Source organism: Malus domestica, chromosome 04, assembly GCF_042453785.1.
Source record: "Malus domestica chromosome 04, GDT2T_hap1".
Lineage (NCBI taxonomy): Eukaryota > Viridiplantae > Streptophyta > Magnoliopsida > Rosales > Rosaceae > Malus > Malus domestica.
In genome coordinates this window covers 23,571,309-23,595,690 of record NC_091664.1, presented here as the reverse complement: position 1 = coordinate 23,595,690, position 24,382 = coordinate 23,571,309, and the positions used below count along the sequence as shown (strand labels likewise).

General features: G+C 40.2%; 3 protein-coding genes across 3 annotated transcripts; 1 reads left to right on the top strand and 2 right to left on the bottom strand.

Moving 5' to 3' along the window:
* Nucleotides 1-1,301: 1,301 nt before the first annotated feature.
* On the bottom strand, nucleotides 1,302-2,541 carry LOC103433606 (pyridoxal 5'-phosphate synthase subunit PDX1.3). The gene has a single exon (XM_008371874.4). It carries the CDS (start codon nucleotides 2,417-2,419, stop codon nucleotides 1,490-1,492), a length of 930 nt encoding a protein of 309 aa, XP_008370096.1. The 5' UTR covers nucleotides 2,420-2,541; the 3' UTR covers nucleotides 1,302-1,489.
* Nucleotides 2,542-6,139: 3,598 nt separating this feature from the next.
* Nucleotides 6,140-9,600, bottom strand: LOC103433605 (E3 ubiquitin-protein ligase APD2). Its single transcript, XM_008371873.4, has 10 exons — nucleotides 9,247-9,600; nucleotides 9,047-9,153; nucleotides 8,818-8,943; nucleotides 8,634-8,727; nucleotides 8,103-8,177; nucleotides 7,938-8,020; nucleotides 7,394-7,540; nucleotides 7,235-7,307; nucleotides 6,812-7,151; nucleotides 6,140-6,545 (listed from the first exon to the last, which is right to left on the bottom strand). The coding sequence occupies exons 1-10, from the start codon at nucleotides 9,569-9,571 to the stop codon at nucleotides 6,470-6,472; spliced, it is 1,446 nt and encodes a 481-aa protein (XP_008370095.2). The 5' UTR covers nucleotides 9,572-9,600; the 3' UTR covers nucleotides 6,140-6,469.
* Nucleotides 9,601-22,584: 12,984 nt separating this feature from the next.
* On the top strand, nucleotides 22,585-22,898 carry LOC103408448 (probable cytochrome c oxidase subunit 5C-3). The gene has a single exon (XM_008347301.3). The coding sequence runs from the start codon at nucleotides 22,600-22,602 to the stop codon at nucleotides 22,858-22,860; it is 261 nt and encodes an 86-aa protein (XP_008345523.1). The 5' UTR covers nucleotides 22,585-22,599; the 3' UTR covers nucleotides 22,861-22,898.
* Nucleotides 22,899-24,382: the final 1,484 nt, after the last annotated feature.

Here is a 24,382-nt window from a genome sequence, read left to right as displayed (position 1 = left end):
GAGCCATTAGGGTCAGGAGTATAAAGAAGAATGAAAGACGGGCGGGTGTGGCGGGGGGCGGGTTGGGAAGGGAAAAGGGTGGGAAGTATGAAAGACGGGAAAATTTTTGAATTTCATAATTAAGTGAAACACGAGTGGCAAACGTGGATTATGTCAGTTGGTTAGGTTAATATGCCACACTTTGTATTTGAGTTGAATTCCTATTCCTGCAATTTAGAACTTGTTCGAATGTTCATTAAAAATGATTGAAAAAGTTTTTGATGAAAATGTTTTTAAAACTATTCTTTAATAAAAATGCAAGTAAATCATGAAAAAACACTTAAAGTGCTTTTTGGAAGAAGCAAATAACTGGTGCTTCTTTCAGAATGCACTTTAAGTGCTTTTGGAACCCAAAAACATATTCTCTAAAAGCGTTTTTAGTAATTTTAAAAACACATTCAAACGAGCCCTTAATAAAGTTACGTAGACCATATATGTACGGATTTTCCTATAATCATTCACTTACGTACCTAGTTAAACATTAATCCACAATATTTCATCCATATTTCCTTTTATGAGAGGAAAATGATTGTTTCTTTATATTACGCTTGTGAAAAACATTTCAAACGCAATATTCTATAAAATCCTTCTTACTTTGCCATGGTTGAAGGGCCTTTTCCCCTTCTTCAATTGAATTCGTGAAGCGTCTATTTATAAATATCAATGATCTACAATTGCTGATGCTATTGACGTTGGGGCATAAGTGTGTTACCATGGTAACTAAACAACTCCTGACCCGATATTATGGTAGTGAAGAATTCTATGGGATAATGATATTTTGATTTTCAATACTCTAATTTATGAGAAACCTTTCATGTGACAGTTAAACCGACATATAACATTATCCAACTAATTAGTAACACCACAACTATTAAAAACTTCTCATAACTCAAACTTGGGTTGTTGACCCCAAACTCAAACGGACTAGCATTCTCTTCTCTCATCTTTCTATCCCCTCTTCTCAAACTCTTTATTTTATCTTTCTTTCTATAAAAAAATTAATATAAAAACTTCGACAGTTCAAATAGAAAAAGAAAAAAAAGAAAAAAAAAACGAGGAGAGAGGATCTCTAACTCAAACTTGGGCCGATGACCCAAACTCAAACCCGAATCTTACCGGGACTTTCTTGGGTACTTGGAGAGTACTGATACTAAAAAATGTTAAATCTTTGTTGAAAATGTAAAAATTAGTATCTAACAGTTAAAAAAAAACATCGAAGTACCCCTAATGTCAAATTACGCTTAATTAATAAGCCAAAAGCAGAAAACATAACTTAATCCATTATTAAGCAAACAAAATCAATACTACAACCAAGTTTCCAACAACAAAGAAACCCAAAACCCCGGCGACCCACCACATTATCTTAATTTTTTACATGTAAAAACCCCACTAAAACCATCCAAACAGTCCCTTAAACCCACCAATCCACCCAAACAGTCCCTTAACTCCATCACTCAGACCGATTCGCAAACCTCTCCACCTTCTCATCCTTCAGATTCAACCCCACCATCGCCTCCCCCAACCCGCAGCTCACCTCCGCCAGCACATCCGGGTCACGGTAGTGCGTCACCGCTTGCACAATCGCCCTCGCCCGCTTTGCCGGGTCACCGCTCTTGAACACGCCCGACCCGACAAACACCCCGTCGCACCCCAGCTGCATCATCAGCGCCGCGTCCGCCGGCGTCGCCACCCCTCCCGCCGCAAAGTGCACCACCGGAAGCCTCCCCAGCTGCTTCGTCTGCATCACCAGATCGTACGGCGCCGCGATCTTCTTCGCGAAGGTGAACACCTCGTCGTCGTCCATGTTCCGCAAAACCCTAATGTCCCCCATCACGGACCGCACGTGCCGCACCGCCTCGATGATGTTTCCGGTTCCGGCCTCGCCTTTTGTCCGGATCATCGCCGCGCCCTCCCGGACACGGCGGAGGGCCTCGCCGAGGTTCCTGCACCCGCAGACGAACGGCACCCGGAAATTGTGCTTGTTGATGTGGTGTTCCTCGTCGGCGAGGGTCAAAACCTCGCTCTCGTCGACGTAATCGACGCCGATAGCTTCGAGGATTTGGGCCTCGACGAAGTGCCCGATTCTGGCCTTTGCCATGACGGGGATTGTCACGGCCTGCTTGATTTCTTTGATGAGTTGGGGATCGGACATCCGGGCGACGCCGCCTTGGGCGCGGATGTCGGCGGGGACGCGCTCCAGGGCCATGACGGCGCACGCACCTGCCTCCTCAGCGACCCGAGCCTGCTCGGCGTTCACGACGTCCATAATCACGCCGCCGCGGAGCATTTGGGCGAGGCCGACTTTGACGGAGAAAGGCGACTGCTTGCTCTCGGAAATTGCGCCGTTTCCGTACACCGCGACCACCCCTGAACCTGCCATTTCTACAGAGAAAGAGTGAAGGTTGTAGAGAGAGAAACGGGAGTGAGGAAAGAGGGTGGCGACCGACGAGGGTTTTGAGAGAGGATTGGGGGGGTTTATATAGGGTTGCGTTTGAATGGTTCTAAGAAAAAGGGAGGTGGGTACCACGCGAATGGAGTCGCGTGGGGTTACAAGGTGGGGTTGAGGAGTGTGATTAATTTTGAGCGTTGGATTTGTTTTTGTTTCGGAGTCATCGGTTGAACGATGGGAAGTATGTTGATCGGACGGTTAGGATCGTGGGAGCTGACACTCGATGTTGTGGAGAAGCCCGCATGGTAGTTTGTTTGAGTAGAGGCCACGCAATTTAATGAGCCGAATCCGTTTGCTACGTGGGAAGTGGGGGCTCCAGTCGTTGGTGATAAAAATGTAAAGACTCTGACTGTCCAGCCTCGAATCTTAGAATATGTTTATTTTTTCGAATTATTAATACCCTTTATCAATTCATAAATAAATATGCAATGAATGTGTGAGATTTGCTTCATATAATGAGTAAATGCAAGATATTGGATTAGTATGTGACAATAACAGCATGTTTACTTGTTTGAAATGAGTTTGGATGATTTTCTCTGTGTTTACCAACCTATAGAAGTTAACCTATAGATTATTTTTGTGTTACAAAAAGTTTAGGGAAAGATGAGGCTACCTCATCTCACAGCCATGACATATCACAACCCTTTTTAAGAACTTATAGAAGAGGTCTTAGCCCCTTTTAGTGGACTTGAATATTAGGCTTATTGATACCTGACTTCAAACACATCCATAATAAATAAATAAAAAGATATATAGCTGTCACATTATAATTCATGGTTCAAACCTAAAGAACAAAATGATTAATTTACTATTTGTCTTATTTTCATGATTTTTGTTGCTTTGTTTCCAAGTAAGTAGATAAATATAAGACTAGTGAAAGAGCAAAAATTGCAATTTTCTTTCTCAACCTCACTCTTTAACATACACCCCATTTCTCTTAAACAAGTCGAAAAAAGTGATGAAAATGGAACTAAACAATGGATTTATTGAAGAAATTAGCCATCAGTTTAAAGGCACTTTTTGACCAACACATGCTTTCACCATATTTTTTGTCGTCGTCGCAGACTCACAGACTCGCACTAGTAAGAGGATAAAGGCGTCTTCAACTTGGCCTTCTAAAATTTCTTTATTTATTGTTATCTTTTAGTTGAGAATTTATTTTATTTTATTTATCACAAAACTATCTTTCATCACATTAAAAACTAGTAAAAGGTCCAAAAAGAACCAATTAAACAACTACACAGAAAGTACAAAACCCAAGCAAAATGAAAGAGGTAACCCAAGATACAACGGGAGACTCACACAAACTTAAGCTCCAAAGGCTGCAAAAAATAAACAATAAAGATCCTAATCTCCAGCAAAGACCACCGATCCGAGCAAAATGCCGAATGTGATGGGGATCCGACTGCTGGTTGGGGAAGGAAAGTGAGGAAGGGAAGTGGATTTGATATCCAATTTCTAATCGGAGCCCACCGATCCGAGCACATGGTGGGATGGGATGGTATCATAACTAGGGAGGGGGATGAAGGAAACTTTAAAGACAAAAAACAATAAAAGCAAGCGAAAAATGCCAGGCATGAAGTCCGGGTGTCACATCCCAAACCGGTTCTGCCATAACACGATATTGTCCGCTTTGGGCCACACCCTCACGGTTTTGTTTATGGAAACTCAAGCAAGAACTTCCCAGTGGGTCACCTATCCTAAGATTGCTCTCACCCAAACTCGCTTAACTTCGAAGTTCCAATGAAATCCGAAGCCAGTAAGTTCTCAAAAGGTCTCGTGCTATAGGAGGTAGGCATGTACATATAAAGCACATCATCCCTTCTCCATTGGTCGATGTGGGATGTTACAATTCACCCCCCTTAGGGGCCTGACGTCCTTGTTGGCACACTCGCACCACACGGCAGAGTGACTCTGATACCATTCTGTCACATCCCAGTCTCGACTTTGTCGTAACATAATATTGTCCGCTTTGGGCCTTAGCCACGCCCTCACGATTTTGTTTCTAGTAACTCACACAAGAACTTCCCAGTGGGTCACCCATCATGGGAATGCTCTTGCCTGAACTCGCTTAGCTTCGGAATTCTAATGGAATCCGAAGCCAGTGAGTCCCCAAAAGGCCTCGTGCTATAGGAGGTGGGTATGTACATATAAGGCACATCCCCCCTCTCCGTTGGTCGATGTGGGATGTTACACCGGGATAATTGAGATTTGGCTCAAGGAAAAATGAGATTCAACTCAAGGGAGAACTGAGAATTAAAAAGGAAGGGAGAAAACTGGTAGAGGTGAAGGAAGAGGACGATGGAAGCTGGGAGGGGAAGGAAGATGAGAGGGGAGGAAAAAAGGGGGAGGGCAAAGGAGAAAGAAATTGAGAAAAACTCAAGAGGAAATAGAGAAGAGAGAGGAAAAGAAGAAAGGAAGGAAGGAATGAGGGGTGGATGCCTCCGGCACCTAAGCCAAAGGCTAGGGCCGACGGCGAAAGTTTCTGAAATTGTGTTTCACATAGAGCATTTTAGAGAGAGAAAATGGGAGATTTTTAGAGAGAGAGCCGAAACTACTTCAGTTTGGATTTTTGGGAGGGGCAGCTTTGGAGGACTACGTTTATTGGACAGTCTTTTTCGCCATCACGTAGACAAAGGACAAAACCAAATCTTTGTTCCACTTTTAAGCCTTTTAGGTCATCTCCAACCGAAATGGCTAAACATAACCCTGCAAAAAATATTTTTAATTTAACATTGTCATACCCATATTCATATACCATCTCTAACCGAATGGGCTAAACATAGTTGCCTCAATAATTTATTAGTTTTAAGTTTATACTTTACTTATTGGTTAATTTAATTAAACTACCGTTGAAAATTTTCAAATCTAGTCGATCAATTTGAATTAATTATTGCAACTGAAGAGTTGAGCCCCAAAAAAGGGCTAAGAGAAAGGCTACATTTGGCCAACCTAATGCCCATTTGGCCAAATAATAGTCTGGTGAGCTTTATAAAATTATAGCCTAGTCATCGGTTGGAAATGAATTTTTGGACAAATCATATCATTTTTTGACCTTTAGACCTTTAGCTCTCCCCATTGGAGATGACCTGACTTTCATCAATGCAATTCATCTTAGATATTTCTAACTGTTTACCAATTAGCAATGAATATATTCCGTTACTAATGGGCCATTGTGCGTACGTTTTGCGAATGTATCCATCCAATATAATGATGATACACTATAGTGGAGATACATTGTCAATACACCGTGCACACAATCCAGGTGCACGGGTGAGCAAACCTCGAAATGTAAGATGCCCGTGTTGCTTGTGATTTTGTTTGAGCAGGCTGCTCTAGTTCTAATTTATGAGAGAGGGTCTCACCCAGAAACGAAACAAAAGCACATTATTCTGACCAACTGTCCAAACCCTACATATACACGTAGACAGGAAACGATCAAACTTGGGTACAAACAGACGAGCAACATTGTCCCGGCCAACACATCAGCCTTCTCAAACACCTAAACAGGAGGAGATTAAACTGGGGAACAAACATTCATGAACCCGGTTTTACAACCAGTTCTTTTTCCCTACCTTAACGAGGTCTAGTGACAAATTGAGTTCAATCACACAAAATAAGATGCATAAATTTGTAGAGCAGTCTGAAAAGGGGTTGAACAAACAATATACATCAACAACATTATTATCGTTGAAGATTACAGCTCAAAATCAAATAACTTAACCCAACCTACAACGTGGGAAAGAAAAGAATCGAGAAATTTGAATTCTTTATCCTATTTAGGCGTATCGAGGCTCTCTATACCCGGAAATAATAATACATATGGGTAAGCCGTTGTAAAACGACAGGGCATGGCCTTTTTTAATCCGCACTCAGAAACTACCCAGGTAAGTAGGTAACCATCTAAATTTAGCTCTGATCATTTATATTGACAAGTAGTAAAGAATGGCGCACACCAGCATTACAAGGAGGTTGAATTACTTAAACTGTAAAGATCTTCCTCACCTTCTTTATGTTCCTCCGACAAACTGGACAAGTAGCAGCTGCCTCCGCAATCCTGTGAAAAATTGAAAAATGTAATCAATCACTAAATTGGATCTGAAACAGATAAACAGGACAAATATGACGCGTGGAACACAGTTCACTAGTATTCTAGAAGCTTACTGGATGAACCTTGTATGAAATCAGAACCTTGGATAGCCTAATGGGCATTGGCCTCGCCAACTGACATAACTAGTTTGTGAAATTGTTGCAGGGTATAGCACAGAGCAACTTCGCAGTTAGATATGACTATAGAAAGTTATAAACGATTGAGAAAAATACCTTGTTGCACACTCAAAACAAGCCACACAATGCCCGCAGGGAAGGAAAAAGCAGTCCCTGGGAGCATCAAAGCAGATTGCGCAAAGACGACGAGTGTTATTACTTTCACCATCTCTTGACGACTTCCCTTCTCCAGCCAGAAAGTCTTCAAGATCCCCCTCATCGTTTGAGGCAGAATCATAAGATGAGCCCCAACTTGATTGATCATCATCTTTGTAGGAAAGCAATGGGGCTCTCTCAGATCTGAACTCATCATGTTGTACTCTTATTCCATCTTCATTGGTAAATCGGTACTTGTTTAAGAAGTTGAAGGCCAACAACATGAGCACAGTCATCCCACCTACACAGGCTAAAATAATTAAATATGATATAGATTAATAGACAAAGGTTACATTATGAAAAGAAATAAGAAAATGAGCCTACCTATACCAACGATATATGTGGTCCATCTTGGCCCATATGATAGTTTGACATACTGGTTTGCCATAGGAGTATCCTGAGGAAACCAAAAAAACGTAAGAAGAAAGAGTACCAACTTCCAGCATGACCTATTTATTTGATAATCCGCTAGATTAGTTTTACCTGCTCTGTACCAGGAGTGGTCAACACAGCCACATTTCCCTCCGGAAACAAAATTTTCAAAGTACAGGATTCATCCATGAAAGTACATTTGGAATAAGCCGTAGTTGTATTATACACTAAAGCATTCATTGTGAAGTTTAATTGCACCTGTTCAACGTCAAGAGGAACACAAGTGAATAGCGTGAATGGGTAACAAATCAACATCAGACCAGCAACAATATTCTTTAATGTGAGCTATAACAGCATTAGGAAAAGGGGAAAATAGAGACCCTTGTGAGGGATACTCTCAAGACCAACAAATCAGGATCTATGTCTAGCGCAAAATAAGGTTTTGCATTCTTACTCTCACTCAACCTGTTACTCACTGTAGCAGTATGCTGCGGTTAATGCCAATAACCACTGTAACAGCCCATGGTTACAGCAACAAGGATTGTATTAATCTCATAAGTACCATTTCCCAATATTTTAATCGGATGAGTACAGACCATAATAACATCTGCATTAATTCCTAGGTTATAATTTATTCTACATGTTCCACAATTACCTCCACAACATCTGCGTTCATGTTACCCACAGAAACATAGTAGGTAGAAGACTTTGATAGGTCCTGCTCAATCATACCACTACCTGTGAGGAAGCAATTCCTGACATTAGTATAGTACGATTGTGTTGAGACGACAATAAGATCATATTCCACACTTCGTCTCACCATGAATGAGGTTCCACGATAAAGTAGTATTAGGGTATGTTGGTTCTTCGAGCCACTGAGCAAGGCCTTCTTGACCTACAACGTTCTAGCTTCAGAATGCTATGGAGGTCGAATAAACTTTGCAATAAAGAAAAATGCATGGACAACTGCAGAAATTCTTATTTTTCAAATAATGCACAAAGACACCACAGAAAAAGAAATCGGAGAAATGTAGTAAGAATAATAGGTCCGGTAAGTGGCTAATTATGACTTCAGTTAAAAAGTTGGTCTGCAGTCTTCACTCACTAATGTGGCTTGCTATCTATAAAACAGTATTTCTAGGTATATACCCAGGAATTTGAGCGAAGGGTCGATGACTGCATAGCAGCCATCACGAAACTAATCAATTGGTATTCCACTTTCCTCAGCAGCCCGTTACACTAACCAAAACATACTCAAACTTACTATAAAGTATAGATACAAACAAGCATGAATATTTCTAAAATGAGGAGCATTTTGCATGGGAGAGAAAAGGAAATGTAGGTTATATACCTTGAGCAATAATAAGAAAAACAGATGAGCTCGGAGAGTTCACGCTGTATGATATACTTATTTGAGACCCTGCATTTAGGTAATATATCCAGTCCTGAAGAAGAAGCACAACGAATTATCATCCTAATCCTAACACATGCTCAAAAAAGATTTTAAAAATTCTCGCGACAGAATGCAAACTTGCCGTATGAGAATCAGCTGGAACCGAGACAGTACGCATTTCGGACCAAATGGTGGCAGTATCAAGAGGTGGAGTACTGTAGAAACCATATAGTACAGGCCCGGGATTTGATGCATTCAGCTCTTGTACCTAACAAAGACCAAACAAAAACCGACCCAGATTGCCAAACAGCACAAAAAAGCAGGCATTTCAGTAAAAAATGGAAAATGGTAAAGTTAGTGCAAAAATCTACCTTTATGGACTGCACAAAAAATGGGTTAGGTTGCAGAAGAATTGAAGTATTAGGGCCAAGTTCCAAACTCGAAGACCCGTAAACTCCCAAAATCAAAGTCAACGACACTGAAACATCCAATTACCATCAAATTATGGATAATCAAATAATTAATTAACCATAAAAACTTGATACAGATAATTTGACAAATGGATACAAACCGAAGAACCAGAAGGTGAGGAGGACGATGATGCAGGACCACGTGTCATCCGTAATCACCGTCGACACCTCATCTAACGCGGGCACATTTCCACCGTACAAAGTGCCCATTTCGTGGTTTTGCTCCAGCTCCGGATGCCGGAAATGGTTGTGTTGCTGGTACCGATTGTCATCGTCCTCCTCTTCCCGCACCTGTGAAGCGTTCGAAGACGACGTCGTAGCGACAGAAGCAGCAGCACCGCCCGAAGTGTCCGTACTGGTCGAAGCAGCAGCAGAAGAAGAAGATGAGGAGGCGGAGGAGGATGAAGACGACGGTTGGTCTTCCATTGCAAAGAGAGAGGGAAAGGTAACGCACCTGTGGAGGTCTGAGGAAGAAGGTCCATGGAGGGGAGGAGGCGCGGGTGAGTAACTGGTCCACTCACCAATCAGTCTTTCTTCTTCTCCGAAGGACTGGTAGCTGCGAAGGGTGACGGTTTTTTCTGGTGTTTTAGTGAATTGGATCCGCTACCGACCTTGTCCTAGCCAAGGGAAAATCCATCTGGACCATTGATTGATGTACAAAAGAAATCAGAAATCAGAGCGGTTGGTTTATGTGTGGTAGGCTAAAAAAATGAATTAATATAGACCGCTGGATTCAATTTGTGTTGTCAAGATTAGTTTTTCCTTAGACTCTGGACACCAAGATCCAATTCGGTGTTTTAGAGCATTTCCAAAGTAATAAATAATTTTTTAGATACAATAGATTTGAAGTCAACTTTTACAGCAACCATTTTGCTGCCAATCCATGTCATGTCACATAAAAATTGACATTTCATTTGAAAATATTAATATTATCATTTGTATTGTTATTGCTGATAATGACTTCGTGATGTTTCTTTTGAAAATGCTCTTAAACTTGTGTTTCTACCAGCCAATCAGTTGGCGCCAAATAAGGTCAGTTCCCACCCTCACACACCTCCAACTCCAACTCCGACGACTACTACAATTTGACGTCAAAAGTTGACTTGTAGTAGTCGTCGAATGCTGAATTGGATAGTGCGCTCAAATGTAGATTTCTCTTTTGTTTTTAAAGTATGCTACACTTACCATCTATTTTTAGAGATATAGGTCCGTCGACTTATGTGAGTCTTATCTCTATTAGAAGATGATACAATGACGGTACAAATATGCGGTAAAAGTAATATTTATGTTATTTTTATAGAAAAGAGACATGTGATAGTTGATTAGTCATAGTCAATGAAAGAGATGAGACCCACATGCAAGGATTATACAAATTATATTATTATATTTTCTTTATAAAATAAATGTGATAGACTTTGCGTATTAGTTTCTCTAAAATGAACTTTCATTGTAAGTTAAATGAGTTAGTGTTTTGTCGAATAAAGCAAAAGGTCTCACTTTGGCAATCTTACGAAATAACCCATAACTTATGTTAAATGTTTTCATTTCTAATTGCATTGAGTCTTTTGCATAAAAATTACACACCTATTGATTGCACGGATGATTAAGTACTAACAATATCAATGCTATTAATAATGGAAACCCGTCTCTTCAAAACTTTAACAGTTTTACCATCAAAGTTAATTTTCTTTAAAATGACTGAACACATTTCGAAGTTAGTGTCTAGAAACACGCTAAATTACTTCCCCAAAAAAAAGAGTACTGTAATTTGTATTAGTGGATAAAAAATGGTTTTACCTATTAAATCAATGAAACAAGTTGGAGCTATGATGCCCAACTAAATTGTTTGTTAAGGAATTTTCAGTAAAATAAGAGCCTCCATTCTCCAAGCCACCTAACCAAACGGAGAAAACGGCTCGAACCTTCTCCTCTACATACTAAATGAGCAAACCAGTGAACGAGCTTCCAACAAAACTGAATCTACTAATTAGGGCAAGGAAAGTTCTACCATCCACATATATAGCCATAGGCAAATTAAAGCGAAATCATAAGTGAAGGGAGCAAAGAAATTCGCCATTTAAATCGATTCGATTCGAGAATTGTAGTTTTCAATACGGAAGAACGACGTAAACAAATGAGGGAAAGGAGTCGAGATCTTCGGTCCTTCTTCGAGCAACAAGGATGGAAGGTTGTTGGCGTCTGGAAAAAAGGGTGGTACCGAGTCCGAACCAACCTCAAGATATAGCTTGGAGGACAAGAAACCAGATTCGCGTATGCCGTCTTCCTTTTCAATTGGCTTATTCCATAACAACTTGTACTTTTAAGGTGCAATAATTCGTGTAACATGATTTTAGAATCTTAGTTTGTAGATGGTCGTAGGATCGAAAACCTCCCATCATTTCATTGTTCAGTATCTATCTCTGATTAATTTATAATGAGTGAGGTTGCAGTTGCAGTATACATTTATAATTTATCCAGCATTCTATTCACATCTTCATTTTGGAACCTCAAAGTTTTCGGCGTCTACCAATTTTATGGGGTGTGTTTGAAACCATGGCTCTTGAATGATACATAAAATACTACGGGGTGTGCTTAATTTGCAGCTGTCAGATCTAGTGAATTAAAAAAGATCAAATAACAGAAATTAACAAGAGGTATGAGAGAAATAAAAGAAGGTGTGTAGATATCACACCCCAAATATTATTGTCATCTGACAATATGTACCATAAAAGTTTGTAACATATGAGGAGGAGTTAGATGAAGTCGTACACAACTATAGTGGCGTGCCGGTTTGATAACACAATATAATGTGAAATGATATTGCACATACTATTGTGTTATTAGATTGAGGTGTTACTGTAAAAGTATGTCCGGTCTATCTAAGTTGCTGATGCATATAAAAATTTATCGTTAATGGATTTTAAAACGTCAACGTTGGGAGATAGAAATTGATTGAACGAAGCATAAGTCAGCAATAATGCTGCTGACAATCCTTGTCAAAATGTTCTGTGTTACACATGGAAATGTTGTATTTCTGCATTATTGATCTTATTTTTTGTTGCTGTTTAGACTAAAGAAGTATCCTAACATTTTTACTTTTCCTCTTTTGGCCTACCATTTCAAAAGCAAGAGAACACACATAAGTTTCGTTACAGAAACACTTTTTAACTTTTTTTTTTAATACCGTTTTAGTTATAACTTATATTAGCGTTTTGAAGCAATGACACTTATGCAAAGTAGTCAACCAAAGTCAACACATATTGGTTTAGTTAGTAAGGTCCCAGCCTTGTGTGTTGCCCACTAAGGTTCGCATTCGGCTGCCAGCAATCTTGTGTTGGTAGGCGATCTGAAAAAGCAACAAAGGGGACACAAAACCCGTTGTAAGTCCTAAAAAAAGATTGTGGTATGCCTGGTCTTGGGATGTAGTAGCCTCCGCTCCCATTAAACTTTCTGGCATATAAAAAACGTAGTCAACCAAAAAAAACAACCCAACTATCCAGGGCATCAACTAATTTCCCATGTCAACTATTTTAAGAAAACTCGGTTTGCTAATTTAGAAAGGTTAAGGTGGCAAGTAGCAAGCTATATATGTTCTAAAAAAGCTGCGATTAATATCATATATTTTGGTAAAAAAATATTGCCTACTTTCCCGTCGATCTCATTCAATACTTGTTTTGAATTAGATGGCAGAACTGACGGAGCAGGTTAAGCAAAAAACTAAGAAAATGAAGAAGGTGTTCATCACACAAGGAGGGAAGGTCGTCACAGTATGCAAGAAAGGATGGTACACTCTTCGAATCCGTGTCTTCGAATCCGTCTCAAAATATAAGAAGTGATCGATATACCAAATGATGCCCTTGAGAATCTAAACGTAAAAATTGAGAATTTATGCAACGTTGATACTTTGATATATAAAAACCAGTTGTTCTTTAGACAGAAAAAATGGACGGGTTGAGAAAACGTCATTTCTTGCTTGATCTCCATGGTCGATTTCATGGTGTAAGTGTTGGTGTATATCATTATAATTATATATACATGTCTAGATTATAGAGAATTATCAAATATGAAGGGTTCAGTTATTTAATTAGGATTTCAAGAATTCAAGGCTTGACGCCTTGTATTTCTCACCTTCAATTATCTTTATTTTCTTGTACACAAGTGAAATTAATTTGGTTATTTGAAAAATCAACAGCTTTTATCCAATATATTACAGCACTGTTAATTGAATCAGCACATTTCAACGCTTCAGCAAAACAGCGTTCTCCAAACATGAACTGATTATTTGTATAGGAAACACAAACAGAATCGAACATGCATATGCATGTTTACCAGGCCATTAATAATTTAATATCAAGCATGCATGGGGTAGGGGGTTTAATTTCTACAAGCTATAATTTAGGGTTTAGGGTTCAACCCATTACATAAGCACTTTCTTGGTGCGCCCTATAGCTATCAGTCACAAAGCTGCAACTACTAGCACATTCGATGAAGGAGCTCTTGCCAGCATCAGGTCCTTCAGGTTCAACCTTGGAGATGACACATTTCTAGCCTTCGCCTGCACACTCGCAGTGCGCTTCGTTTGCACCAAAATTTTCTACCTCCTCCTTCACCGTCATGGCCTCCTCTGTCACCATCCCGTCTTCATAACTGTCAAAGAATTAGGCATTATCGTCAGGACCATAGATGAACTAATTTACGGACACTGCTTGGCTCCTTACATAGGAGTCATTCCTCTTTCAGTAACAACGGGACATCAATATTTAAGGTCATAAAAAGAATGAACAACTCTGATTATAACGATTGTACAGTAAATTGTTGTCACATCGTCATTGAAAGGAATCCTGAGCCAAGTATTGTTCCTTGTACTTGTAAACTGTAAATAATTTAGATTAGTTTGTCCCTACGCTGATTGACATACATGCCACAGGTGCAATTTACACCACAGCTGAAGAAGGCCTTGCCAGCATCCGGTCCTTCGGTCCTAGTGATGACACATTCGCACCCTTTGCCACACCGACAAAACGCTTTGCTGCTGCCGGAGTTGCCTCCCGCTGCAACAGACGTGCACAAATTAGAGGCAGCTAATGACATGGTGCGTCTGACAAAAGCCTTGAACTAGAAATACAAAATAAACACAAATATTTTGCATCTTCTTATTCTCTTGCTATAAATATGTAACAAATTCGTACATCCAATCCAAACAAGACGAAACATCCTATCAAAAATATAAGTAGAAATAGTTGACCTTATAATCTGGTAATTAAAAACAAGTCCTAATTAAAGGGGAAAACAAACTAGGTAGGGATTTCAAATCATCGTCGGCCTCTTGAGTAGCTGTTGACCTTTTCTCAATCCTCATCGGTAAGCTTCTTAAGGTTGTACAGCACACAGCAGAAGCAACCCAGCAGTGGAGCGTGAGCGGTCAATTCATCATTCACGAGTCCATGGATGGCACTCGCTCTCATTAAGAGATAAAACTCATCCTCCTAAACGTAGCAGACTTGCACTGATCATCCTGGAATGAGCTATATATTAATTTTCAATGCTTTCACAACCACTTATCAATAACTTGTTATTACCTATTAAACTTTTAAACTAGTGATGTTCTAGATAAAGTCGGGTTACCATTATTAGTGGCTAATTTTCAGTAAAGGGTTTTAGCCCCATTCCACTAGATGTACTAACTACCAAAGCTCTTGAAAGTGTTTTCATTAACGGATCCGCCAAGTTATTACTTGATTTAACATAAACAATATTAATAACTCCATCAGTTATTAATTGCTTGACATATTCATGTCTCAAGCTAATATGTCTAGACTTTCCATTGTATATCTTATTGTATGCTCCAGACAAAGTAGCCTCACTATCACAGTATAAAGAAATGGATGACATTGGTTATGGTCACAACTCTATTTCCAATAACAAATTTCTAATCCATTTCGCTTCTTTACTTGCTGCCGCTAATGCTATAAATTAAAATTCCATAGTTAAATGTGTTATACATGTTTGCTTCTTCGAAGCCCAAGAAATTGCTCCTTCGTCAATTGTAAAAATCCACCTTGATGTAGACTTATTATCATTAACACTTGTTATCCAACTTGCATCTGAATATCATTCAAGTACTGCTAGAAACTCATAGTAAGTTAAACTCAGGTTAATAATTCTTTTAAGATAATTAAAAATTCTATTTATTGCTTTCCAATGAGTAGTACCTGGATGACTAATGTATCTAGAAAGTTTGCTTACTGCAAATGCGATATTTGGCCTGGTACAATGCATGACATACATTAAACTTCTGATTACACTAGCATACTCAAACTGTGCAACGGACCTACCAGAATTATTAAACAAAGTTTCACTAGGGTCATAAGGGGTATTTGCTTATTTTATTTGTAGATGCTTAAACTTAAGAAACAATTTTTCTATATAATGTGACTGACACAAAACGTAACCCCTACTATGCTTCTTTACTTTAATTCCTAAGATAGTATCTACTTCATTCAAGTCCTTCATCTTAAATTTTGAATTTAGATACTCTTTAGTTTCAGATACACCTTTCATGTTTGTACCAAAAATTAGCAAGTCGTTGACATATAAACATATAACAACACCATAATCATTTGTGAATTTAGAGTATATACATTTATCAGCACTATTATATCTAAATCCATATGATAAAATGACAAAATCAAACTTTTCATGCTATTGTTTTGGTGGTTGCTTCAATCCATATAACGACTTTACTAATTTACAAACCTTTTTTTTCATTCCCAGGGAGAATAAACCTTTCTGGTTGTTCCATGTAGACTTCTTCATCCAAATTGTCATTTAAAAATGTTGTTTTCACATCCAATTGATGCACATGCAAATTATATAAAGATGCAAATGCAAACAATATTCTAATTGATGTGAGCCTAGCTACTAGTGCATATGTATCGAAATAGTCTGTTCTCTTTTTCTATTTAAAACCCTTGGCAACCAGCCTGGCTTTAAATGTTTGAATAGACTCGTTTGTATTGTATTTTCTTCTAAATACCCACTTACAACCTATTGTTTTTTATCCTTGGGGCAAGTCTACTAAAACCCATGTTTGATTAGATATTAATGATTCAAATTCATCATGTATAGCCTTTTTCCAAAAGGCTGCATCTCTTGAAGTCATTGCTTAGCTTACACTTTTAGGATCATCCTCAACATTTAACAGTATGGGTATTTTTTAAGAACCTTTTTTCTATTTCCTTCGACTAAAAATACAATAGATTGAGATGAAATAAAATCAGAGCCTAGAGTCTTTTCTTTTCTGACTCTTTGGCTTTTTCTTGGTTCATTAACAGTTTCAAACTATTTTCTTTTCTCACCTTGAGAATGACTAGTAGCCGGATTAGAGAAAGGTGCTTGATCATTCTCGTTTCCAAACATTGAGTAGTCGTTATAAAATTTATTTTCTATAAATTCGACATCTCTAGACTCAACTATTGTATTTGTGTCTAAATTAAGCAACCTATATGCCTTTGAAGTTTCTGCATATCCTACAAATATGCTTTTAATTCCTCTTGGACTCAACTCGGATCTCGTAGGGTCCAGTGCCTTGTAAAAGGCTACACAACCCCATACTCTCAAATATGACAAATTTGGTTTTCTTCCTTTCCAATTTCATATGGTGACACATGAGTCTTTGTAGATGTAATTCTATTGTGTATATGGCATGCAGTAAACAATGCTTCACCCCATAAATATTTTGGAGTATTGGTGTTTATACCATATTTAGGGCATCATATTTAAATCTCGTACAAATACTCGGGGGACTTAAATGTAATTATGTGATAAAGGAATGGGCAAATATGTAATAAGTGAGGAGTCCTTATTCTATAAAAGGACCCATCACCTTCACAATTAAGGGAGGCCAATTCCTAGGCCCTCTCACCCCCTCTCAACGCTCTCACTCTTAGAGCTCTCTCTCCCTAAATACATAATCAGTGTGGTGGACGTAGCCCAAACCTTGGGATGAACCACGATAACTCTTGTGTTATTTACATTTCATGCAGATTCACGGTCGAATTTACGTTGTTCCAAGACCTCCGATTTTATGCATCAACATTTGGCGCCGTCTGTGGGAAACGACACGAAAAGCTACGTCGGTTCTCTTTCATTTTTTCATCTCACCACTGTGAATCTGTAAAAACCCAAGAGCCCAAAGCCTCAGTGTCCGTCCTTTGTTCCTCTACCACATCAAGATAACTCCCAAACTCCACCATCTCTCTGCTCTCTAGAGAGAAAAATAATACACAGAGAGAGAGAGAGAATAATTGGTCGCATGAGCATCAGTCTTGTCACAAAACCCTTAAGAAGCTTAAACAAATCGTTTTTCAGTCCAATCTGCTTAGTTCTTGTCTACGATGGCCACCGCAAACAAAGACAACCTTTCTTAACCCAACAACACCCTCTTGTGGAGTATAGCCTGGGTAGATCATCAAGTTATTATTTATTTTGTGCTGAAGACCTACCTCTGCTGCACCAAAAGAATATCCATACATCTCACTGATCCATCCTTTCCCATAGATGTCACCAGTTATATTAGTTGTCCAGTGAGCTCTATCTTCCTGCACTTCTTCTGTTTTTGAAAGCCACACGGGTGCCAATGCTCGAAGATCATCTATATGCATGGCCAAAAGCCCACCAACTTTATCACAGAGTTTAGGGTGCTTTGTGTGCAGTCGAGCGAGAAGATTATCGCGTCCAACCAAGTACCCATAGTATGCTGCAATAGGCTTGCCTTTCTCAGCACCAAGTTCCTAATGAACAATCGGCTCGCGGATAATCATGTCAACATCCGGAATCACAACCCAATCAACATTCTCAGCCTCCTTACTGTGCTTAAGCCAGTGCACAACTCCAGCTGGTTTGTTAATTGCAGGGTACCAGTCGCCAGTTTTTGGGTGTCTGCTCATGGAAGAAACCTCAAAAGTGGGAGCCAAATGCATCCCTTTGTACTACTTCTTCTCGTCGTCGGTGCAGCTGAGGAGCCGGGTAATCGGACCAGGTTGCCGGGCTTTCCGGTAGCTGTGCATCAACCCGACAGTCTGCCAGTCGAAGTTGTTCTGGCACTCCACCGGGAACAGCGTGTGCACCTTCCTCGCCGTCGTTCCCGGAGCCTCCCGACCCGTCTCCCCCACCCAACTGCCATCAATGCACATACCCACCAACGCCGCCGCCACCAAGACCAAGAATCCGGCCATTGCAGCTCAATTGGAGGTCCGATTTCAAAAGGGTACGTGGCCAGAGATCTGAACTTTCATGGACGGATAGCTGACGGGGGTGAAGAATGTGAGGATCAAGACGGAGATTGATCCGAGCCTGGTGGCGGGGTTCACGCTGAGATCAGAATATTCCCCTTCTGGGATTTCTTTGCAACTGATGAAGCACGCATGTGGAGGCCAGCGAGGAGAAGCATAAGGGAGCACATGGGGGACAACGCAAAAGAAAAAGAAAAGAAAAAGAAGATGTCTGGAGAAAGCAAAAGCAAAAATAAGAAGCGGTGGAAAAAAAGAACAAGAGAAAGCAAAAGAAAAAAGAGCAAAGCAGAAAAGAGAATAAAATCTGAGAGATTATGATTTGAATGAGCAGGACCGCAAGTGGTAAGCGAGAAATGGTAAAGAAGAGATTAATGATTAATTGGGTGCACATGCATGACAGAGAGACAGAAAGAGATGCCTAGTACGCAGTAAGTGTAGTACGCACCAACGATCTGCAACTGTCGAAACCTTTATTTTTGAATGATGTAATTTATTTTTCGTATCTTTCAGAAATATCTGTATAAACCTCATCAAAGGGTAAAAAAAAAAAAAAAAAAAAAAACGGCAAAACCCAAAATAAATGGGCTGAAATGTTGTGTGGAGGGCGAAGGCCATTAGGCCCAAAATAGCACCAACCAGGTGATCAAAAGTACGCCCAGTACTCCACAATTATTCGGCAACCTGCCTCTATTATCACCAACCAGGTGATCAAAAGTACGCTCAGTACTCCATAATTATTCGGCAACCTGCCGCTATTACCACTAACCAGGTGATCAAAAGTACGCCCAATACTCCACAATTATTCGGCAACCTGCCTCTATTATCACCAACCAGGTGATTAAACGCCTAGTACTCCAAAATTATTCGGCAACCTGCCGCTATTACCACCAACTAGGTGATGAAATGTACAACCCGTACTCTAATATCATTTGGCAACTAGCCATTCATGCCACCAATCCGGTGATGAAATGTACAACCTGTACTCTAATATCATTTGGCAACTTGCCACTCATACCACCAACCAGGTGAAGAAGGAACTCATCTTTATGAGCATGAGCACTACTCATGTCAATCATACATAAACATTCATGAGCATCACTCATATCAATCATACATAAACATTCATGAGCATCACTCATGTCAACATTCATGAGCATCACTCATGACAACATCTATGAGCATCACTCATGTCAACCAACATATACATTCATGAGCATCACTCATGTCAATCAGCTTCAAAAGCTTCATTTACAAAGCTCTAGCTTCAAAGCTTCATTTACAGAGCTCTAGCTTCAAAAGCTTCATTTACAAAAGCTCTGGCTTCAAAAGCTTTATTTACAGAGCTCCAGCTTCAAAGTTTCACTTGCAAAGCTTCACCTACAAAAGCTTTAGTGCAGGGTATACAAATACCACCTCCGAACAACCGCCACTTCGGCCCATACATGGATTCAATTTGAAGTCTCCAGCCAACAGACTCTATTGACCGAAGACTTGGGGGACTACATTATGTACCATATATTGGGCCTCAACTGGGCCTCATGAAAAATACTTGGGGGACTTAGCCCATTATTTATGTATTGAGGAGCGATCCCTTATTTTATAAAAGGGACTCCCTCACCTTTATTAGAGAGCAACCGTCTCGCCGCGAGCATCACTCCTAGCCCATCACTTATGTATTAAGGAGCAATCCCTTATTTTATAAAAGGGACTCCCTCACCTTCATTAGAGAGCAACGCCACCAGCTGAGCAACCGCTTCGCCGCCAGCATCATTCCTAGCCCATCACTTATGTATTGAGGAGCGATCCCTTATTTTATAAAAGGGACTCCCTCACCTTCATTAGAGAGTAACACCGCCAGCTGAGCAACCGGCTTGCCACGAGCATCACTCCTAGCCCATCACTTATGTATTGAAAAGCGAGCCCTTATTCTATAAAAGGGACTCCCTCACCTTCATTAGAGAGCAACGCCGCCAGCTGAGCAACCGCCTCGTCGCGAGCATCACTCCTAACCCATCACTTATGTATTGAGAAGCGAGCCCTTATTCTATAAAAGGGACTCCCTTACCTTCAACGCCATAAGTCGAGCCAACCAGGGCAACATAAGCCACGAGCCAAGCAGCCTCGCAGCATGTGCTACTTCTAGTTGAGCATCATTTCAGATTGAGTACCGCCCCATATCGAACATCAGTTCAAGACAACATCTAGTTACTTTGGCCCACACATGGACTGAATTTCAAGTCTCCAGCCAAAAGACTTTCTTGACTGAAGACTTGGGGGGCTACTGTTTATACCATATTTAGGGCATCGTATTTAGATCTCGTACAAATACTCGGGGGACTTAAATGTAATTATGTGATAAAGGAAGGGGTAAATATGTAATAAGTGAGAAGTCCTTATTCTATAAAAGGACCCCTCACCCTCACAATTAAGGGAGGCCAATTCCTAGGCCCTCTCACCCCCTCTCAACGCTCTCACTCTCAGAGCTCTCTCTCCCTCAAATAAATACATAATCAATGTGGACGTAGCCCAAACCTTGGGGTGAACCATGATAACTCTTGTGTTATTTACATTTCATGCAGATTAACGGTCGGATTTACGTTGTTCCAAGACCTCCGGTTTTGTGCATCAACAATTGACATTAATCATCATAGAATTAATCATTTCAGTGAGTGTCTTATTTTTCCTTTCTACCAAGCCATTTTGTTGTGGTGTATAGGGTGTAGTTCTTTGATGTATAACACCATGCTCTTCACAAAAAATATCAAATTCATGTGAAAAATATTCACCACCTCTATCACTACTAAGGCATTTAATTTTCCTTCCCTTTTGGTTTTCAACGTCAGCTTTATAACGCTTAAAACACTCAAAAATTTCATCTTTATTAGACAATAAATAAACATAAGTGAACTTAGAACAATCATCTATAAATGTGATAAAATATCTTTTTCCTCCTTTTGTTAAAATACCATTGAATTCACATATGTCAGAATGTATTGAATCTTGTTTATACCATACTTAGGGCCTCCGTATTTAGACCTCGTACAAATACTCAGGGGACTTAAATGTAATTATGGGATAAAGGAATGGGCAAATATGTAATAAGTGAGGAGCCCTTATTCTATAAAATGACTCCTCACCTTCACAATTAGAGGATGCCATTTCTGGAGCCTTCTCACCCCTCTCACATCTCCTCTCATATTTAGAGGTTTTTTCCCTAACCTCTCAGATAAATACATAATCAATGTGGACGTAGCCAAAACCTTGGGGTGAACCACGATCCATCTTGTGTTATTTACATTACTTGCAGATTCATGGTCGGATTTACGTTGTTCCAAGACCTCCGGTTTTGTGCATCAACATTTGATGCCGTCTGTGGAAATCGACATGAAAAGTTATGTCAGTTCTCTCTCAATTTTTCACATCCACCGTGAATCTGCATAAACACCAAACCAAAATCCCAATCCCATCTCTCTCTCTAGAAACCCAGAAATGGGTAAGCAGACACAAGATATTTTCAAATTTGAAAATCCTGATGGGTTCCCTTTCAGTATAAGCTCACTTTCTCGCAAGAAATGCTCATCAAAGTTGTTATCTTTACTTTTCATATGTCATAAAACTCACCCAGTAATCAATGGGCGACGCCGATTGATAAAATTCTTTGAATTTCTGCGTGCTCTGCTCGTTTTCTTAACTGGGTTTTCTCCAATTTTTTAACTTTACGAATGCCCACATAGGATTGAGACTTGATCGAACTGCAGCGAAGGTTTTGTGGAAGTGATTGGAGAATAGGGACTATGGAATCAGAGCTGGGTTTAATCGAGCAGTCGTTCATCAGCTGCTACTTGCTCTGGGTCCAGGAAGCTCTGGGGGAATTGCCCGATAGCTTCACGATCACTGACCCTTGGATTTCTGGGCACCCAATCGTGTTCGCGAGCAAAGAGTTCCTGAAAATGTCGGGATATTCGAAGAACGAGGTGGTCGGGAGGAACAACAGAGTGTTTCAAGGTCCGAGGACTTGCAGGCGGTCGTTCATGGAGGTCCGGAAAGCCATTAGGGAGGAGCGAGCTGTTCTAGTTAATTTGCTGAATTCTCGGAAAGGCGGGACGCCCTTTTTGATGATGTTTCATTTGTGTCATGTTTTTGAAAAGGATCAACCTTTACATGAAGCCCCAATTTCGAATTCGCAGTCGCTCTCTCTCGTCGCAGCCCTTCGTTCTCAGATCAAGCGAAATGGCAGGTCACAAGTTTGCTCATGCCACATTGAAAGGTCCAAGTGTTGTCAAAGAGATATTGTATGGATCAGTGCTTGTTTTGGCTTGTGGAAGTCTGTGGAAAATGCATCACTGGAATGAGCAGAGGAAAGTGAGGGCGTTCTATGACTTGCTCGAGAAGGGTGAAATCAGTGTTGTCGTTGAAGAATAGTTATTCGCGGTTCCGACCATGAATCCAACACCCAGTTAATCATTTCTGACTCCGGGAGACAGTACTATACATTTTGGCTCTTTACAACTTTTCGGTGTAATCTGTCAAGCACACAATTTGTGGATATGAATTTCTGTGCAATCAATTACTATGCTGAGGTGTATCTAAATGGGCACAGAAAAGACCTGCCAAGAGGGATGTTTCAAAGGCATTCTCTTAACGTCACTGATATAGTGCTTCCCAATGCTCAGAATTTGCTTGCTATTCGTGTTTATCCCTCAGATAATCTAGGGACTATTCCTCCTGAGGGAGGGCAGGGTGGCGATCACGAGGTACAGATCTAAATACGCCATCAGATCCAAAAAGGTCAGTTTTCTGATCCAGGGCAAGAGTTTTTTATGAGAAAACAGCAGCAGCAATTCGGGTTTGCTCAAGGGATGCAGACGGAAGGCTTCAATTCCGTTGCCTCATACGCCATGGGCTCCACCGCCTCAGTCTCTTCTAAGCATGTCGAACTAGACGGTGGGAATCATGTAGAGGAAACCGGGGACAAAAATTACTTTAGACAGTTCAAGAATATGGAATGGCTGGTGAAAATTCTCGACTCTTTGCATCCCTTGATCAAGAGGGCCCATGATCAGCCCAGTACCTCGACAAATTGCAGGGAAGCTAGTGCAGATCAAAGATACTTTGTATGCTGCAGACAACCTGCTGGATGAGATCAATGACCCATCCTCTGCATCTTCATTTTCTGAGAAAGCAAAAGAAAAAAAAAAGAAAAAGAGAAAAGACGATAGAAACAAAAGCAAAAGCAAAGCAAAAGGAGAGAAGAGAATAAAATCTGAAAGATTGGGTTTTTTACTGAGCACATGCAGGATAGCAGCGCAGAGACAGATACAGAGAGAGAGGTGTGCTGGAAAAGTAAAAGCAGAAAGCAAAAGCAAGGAGTAAAAACCCACAAGAATGATGTGATTTACTTTTCTTATTTTTATGATGTATTTTTCCTATCTTTCGGAGACATCTGTATAAACCCCATCAAAGGGTAATATGTATAAACCCCATCAGAGGATAATATGTATAAACCCCATCAGAGGGTTAAAAAAAAAAAACGGCAAAGCCCAAAATAAATGGGCTGGCATGTTGTGGAGAGTGAAGGCCCATAAGCCCAAAATAGCACCAACCAGGTCATCAAAAGTGCATCCAGTACTCTACAATTATTCGGCAACCCGCTGATATTACCACCAACCAAGTAACCAAAAGTACGCCCAGTAGTCCACAATTATTCGGCAACCCGCCGCTATTACCACCAACCAGGTGACCAAAAGTACGCCTAGTACTCCAAAATTATTCGGCAACCCGCGGCTATTACCACCAACCAGGTGATGAAATGTACAACCCATACTCTAATATCATTTGGCAACTAGCCATTCATGCCACCAACCAGGTGATGAGATGTACAACCCGTACTCTAATTTGGCAACTAGTCATTCATGCCACCAACCAGGTGATGAAATGTACAACC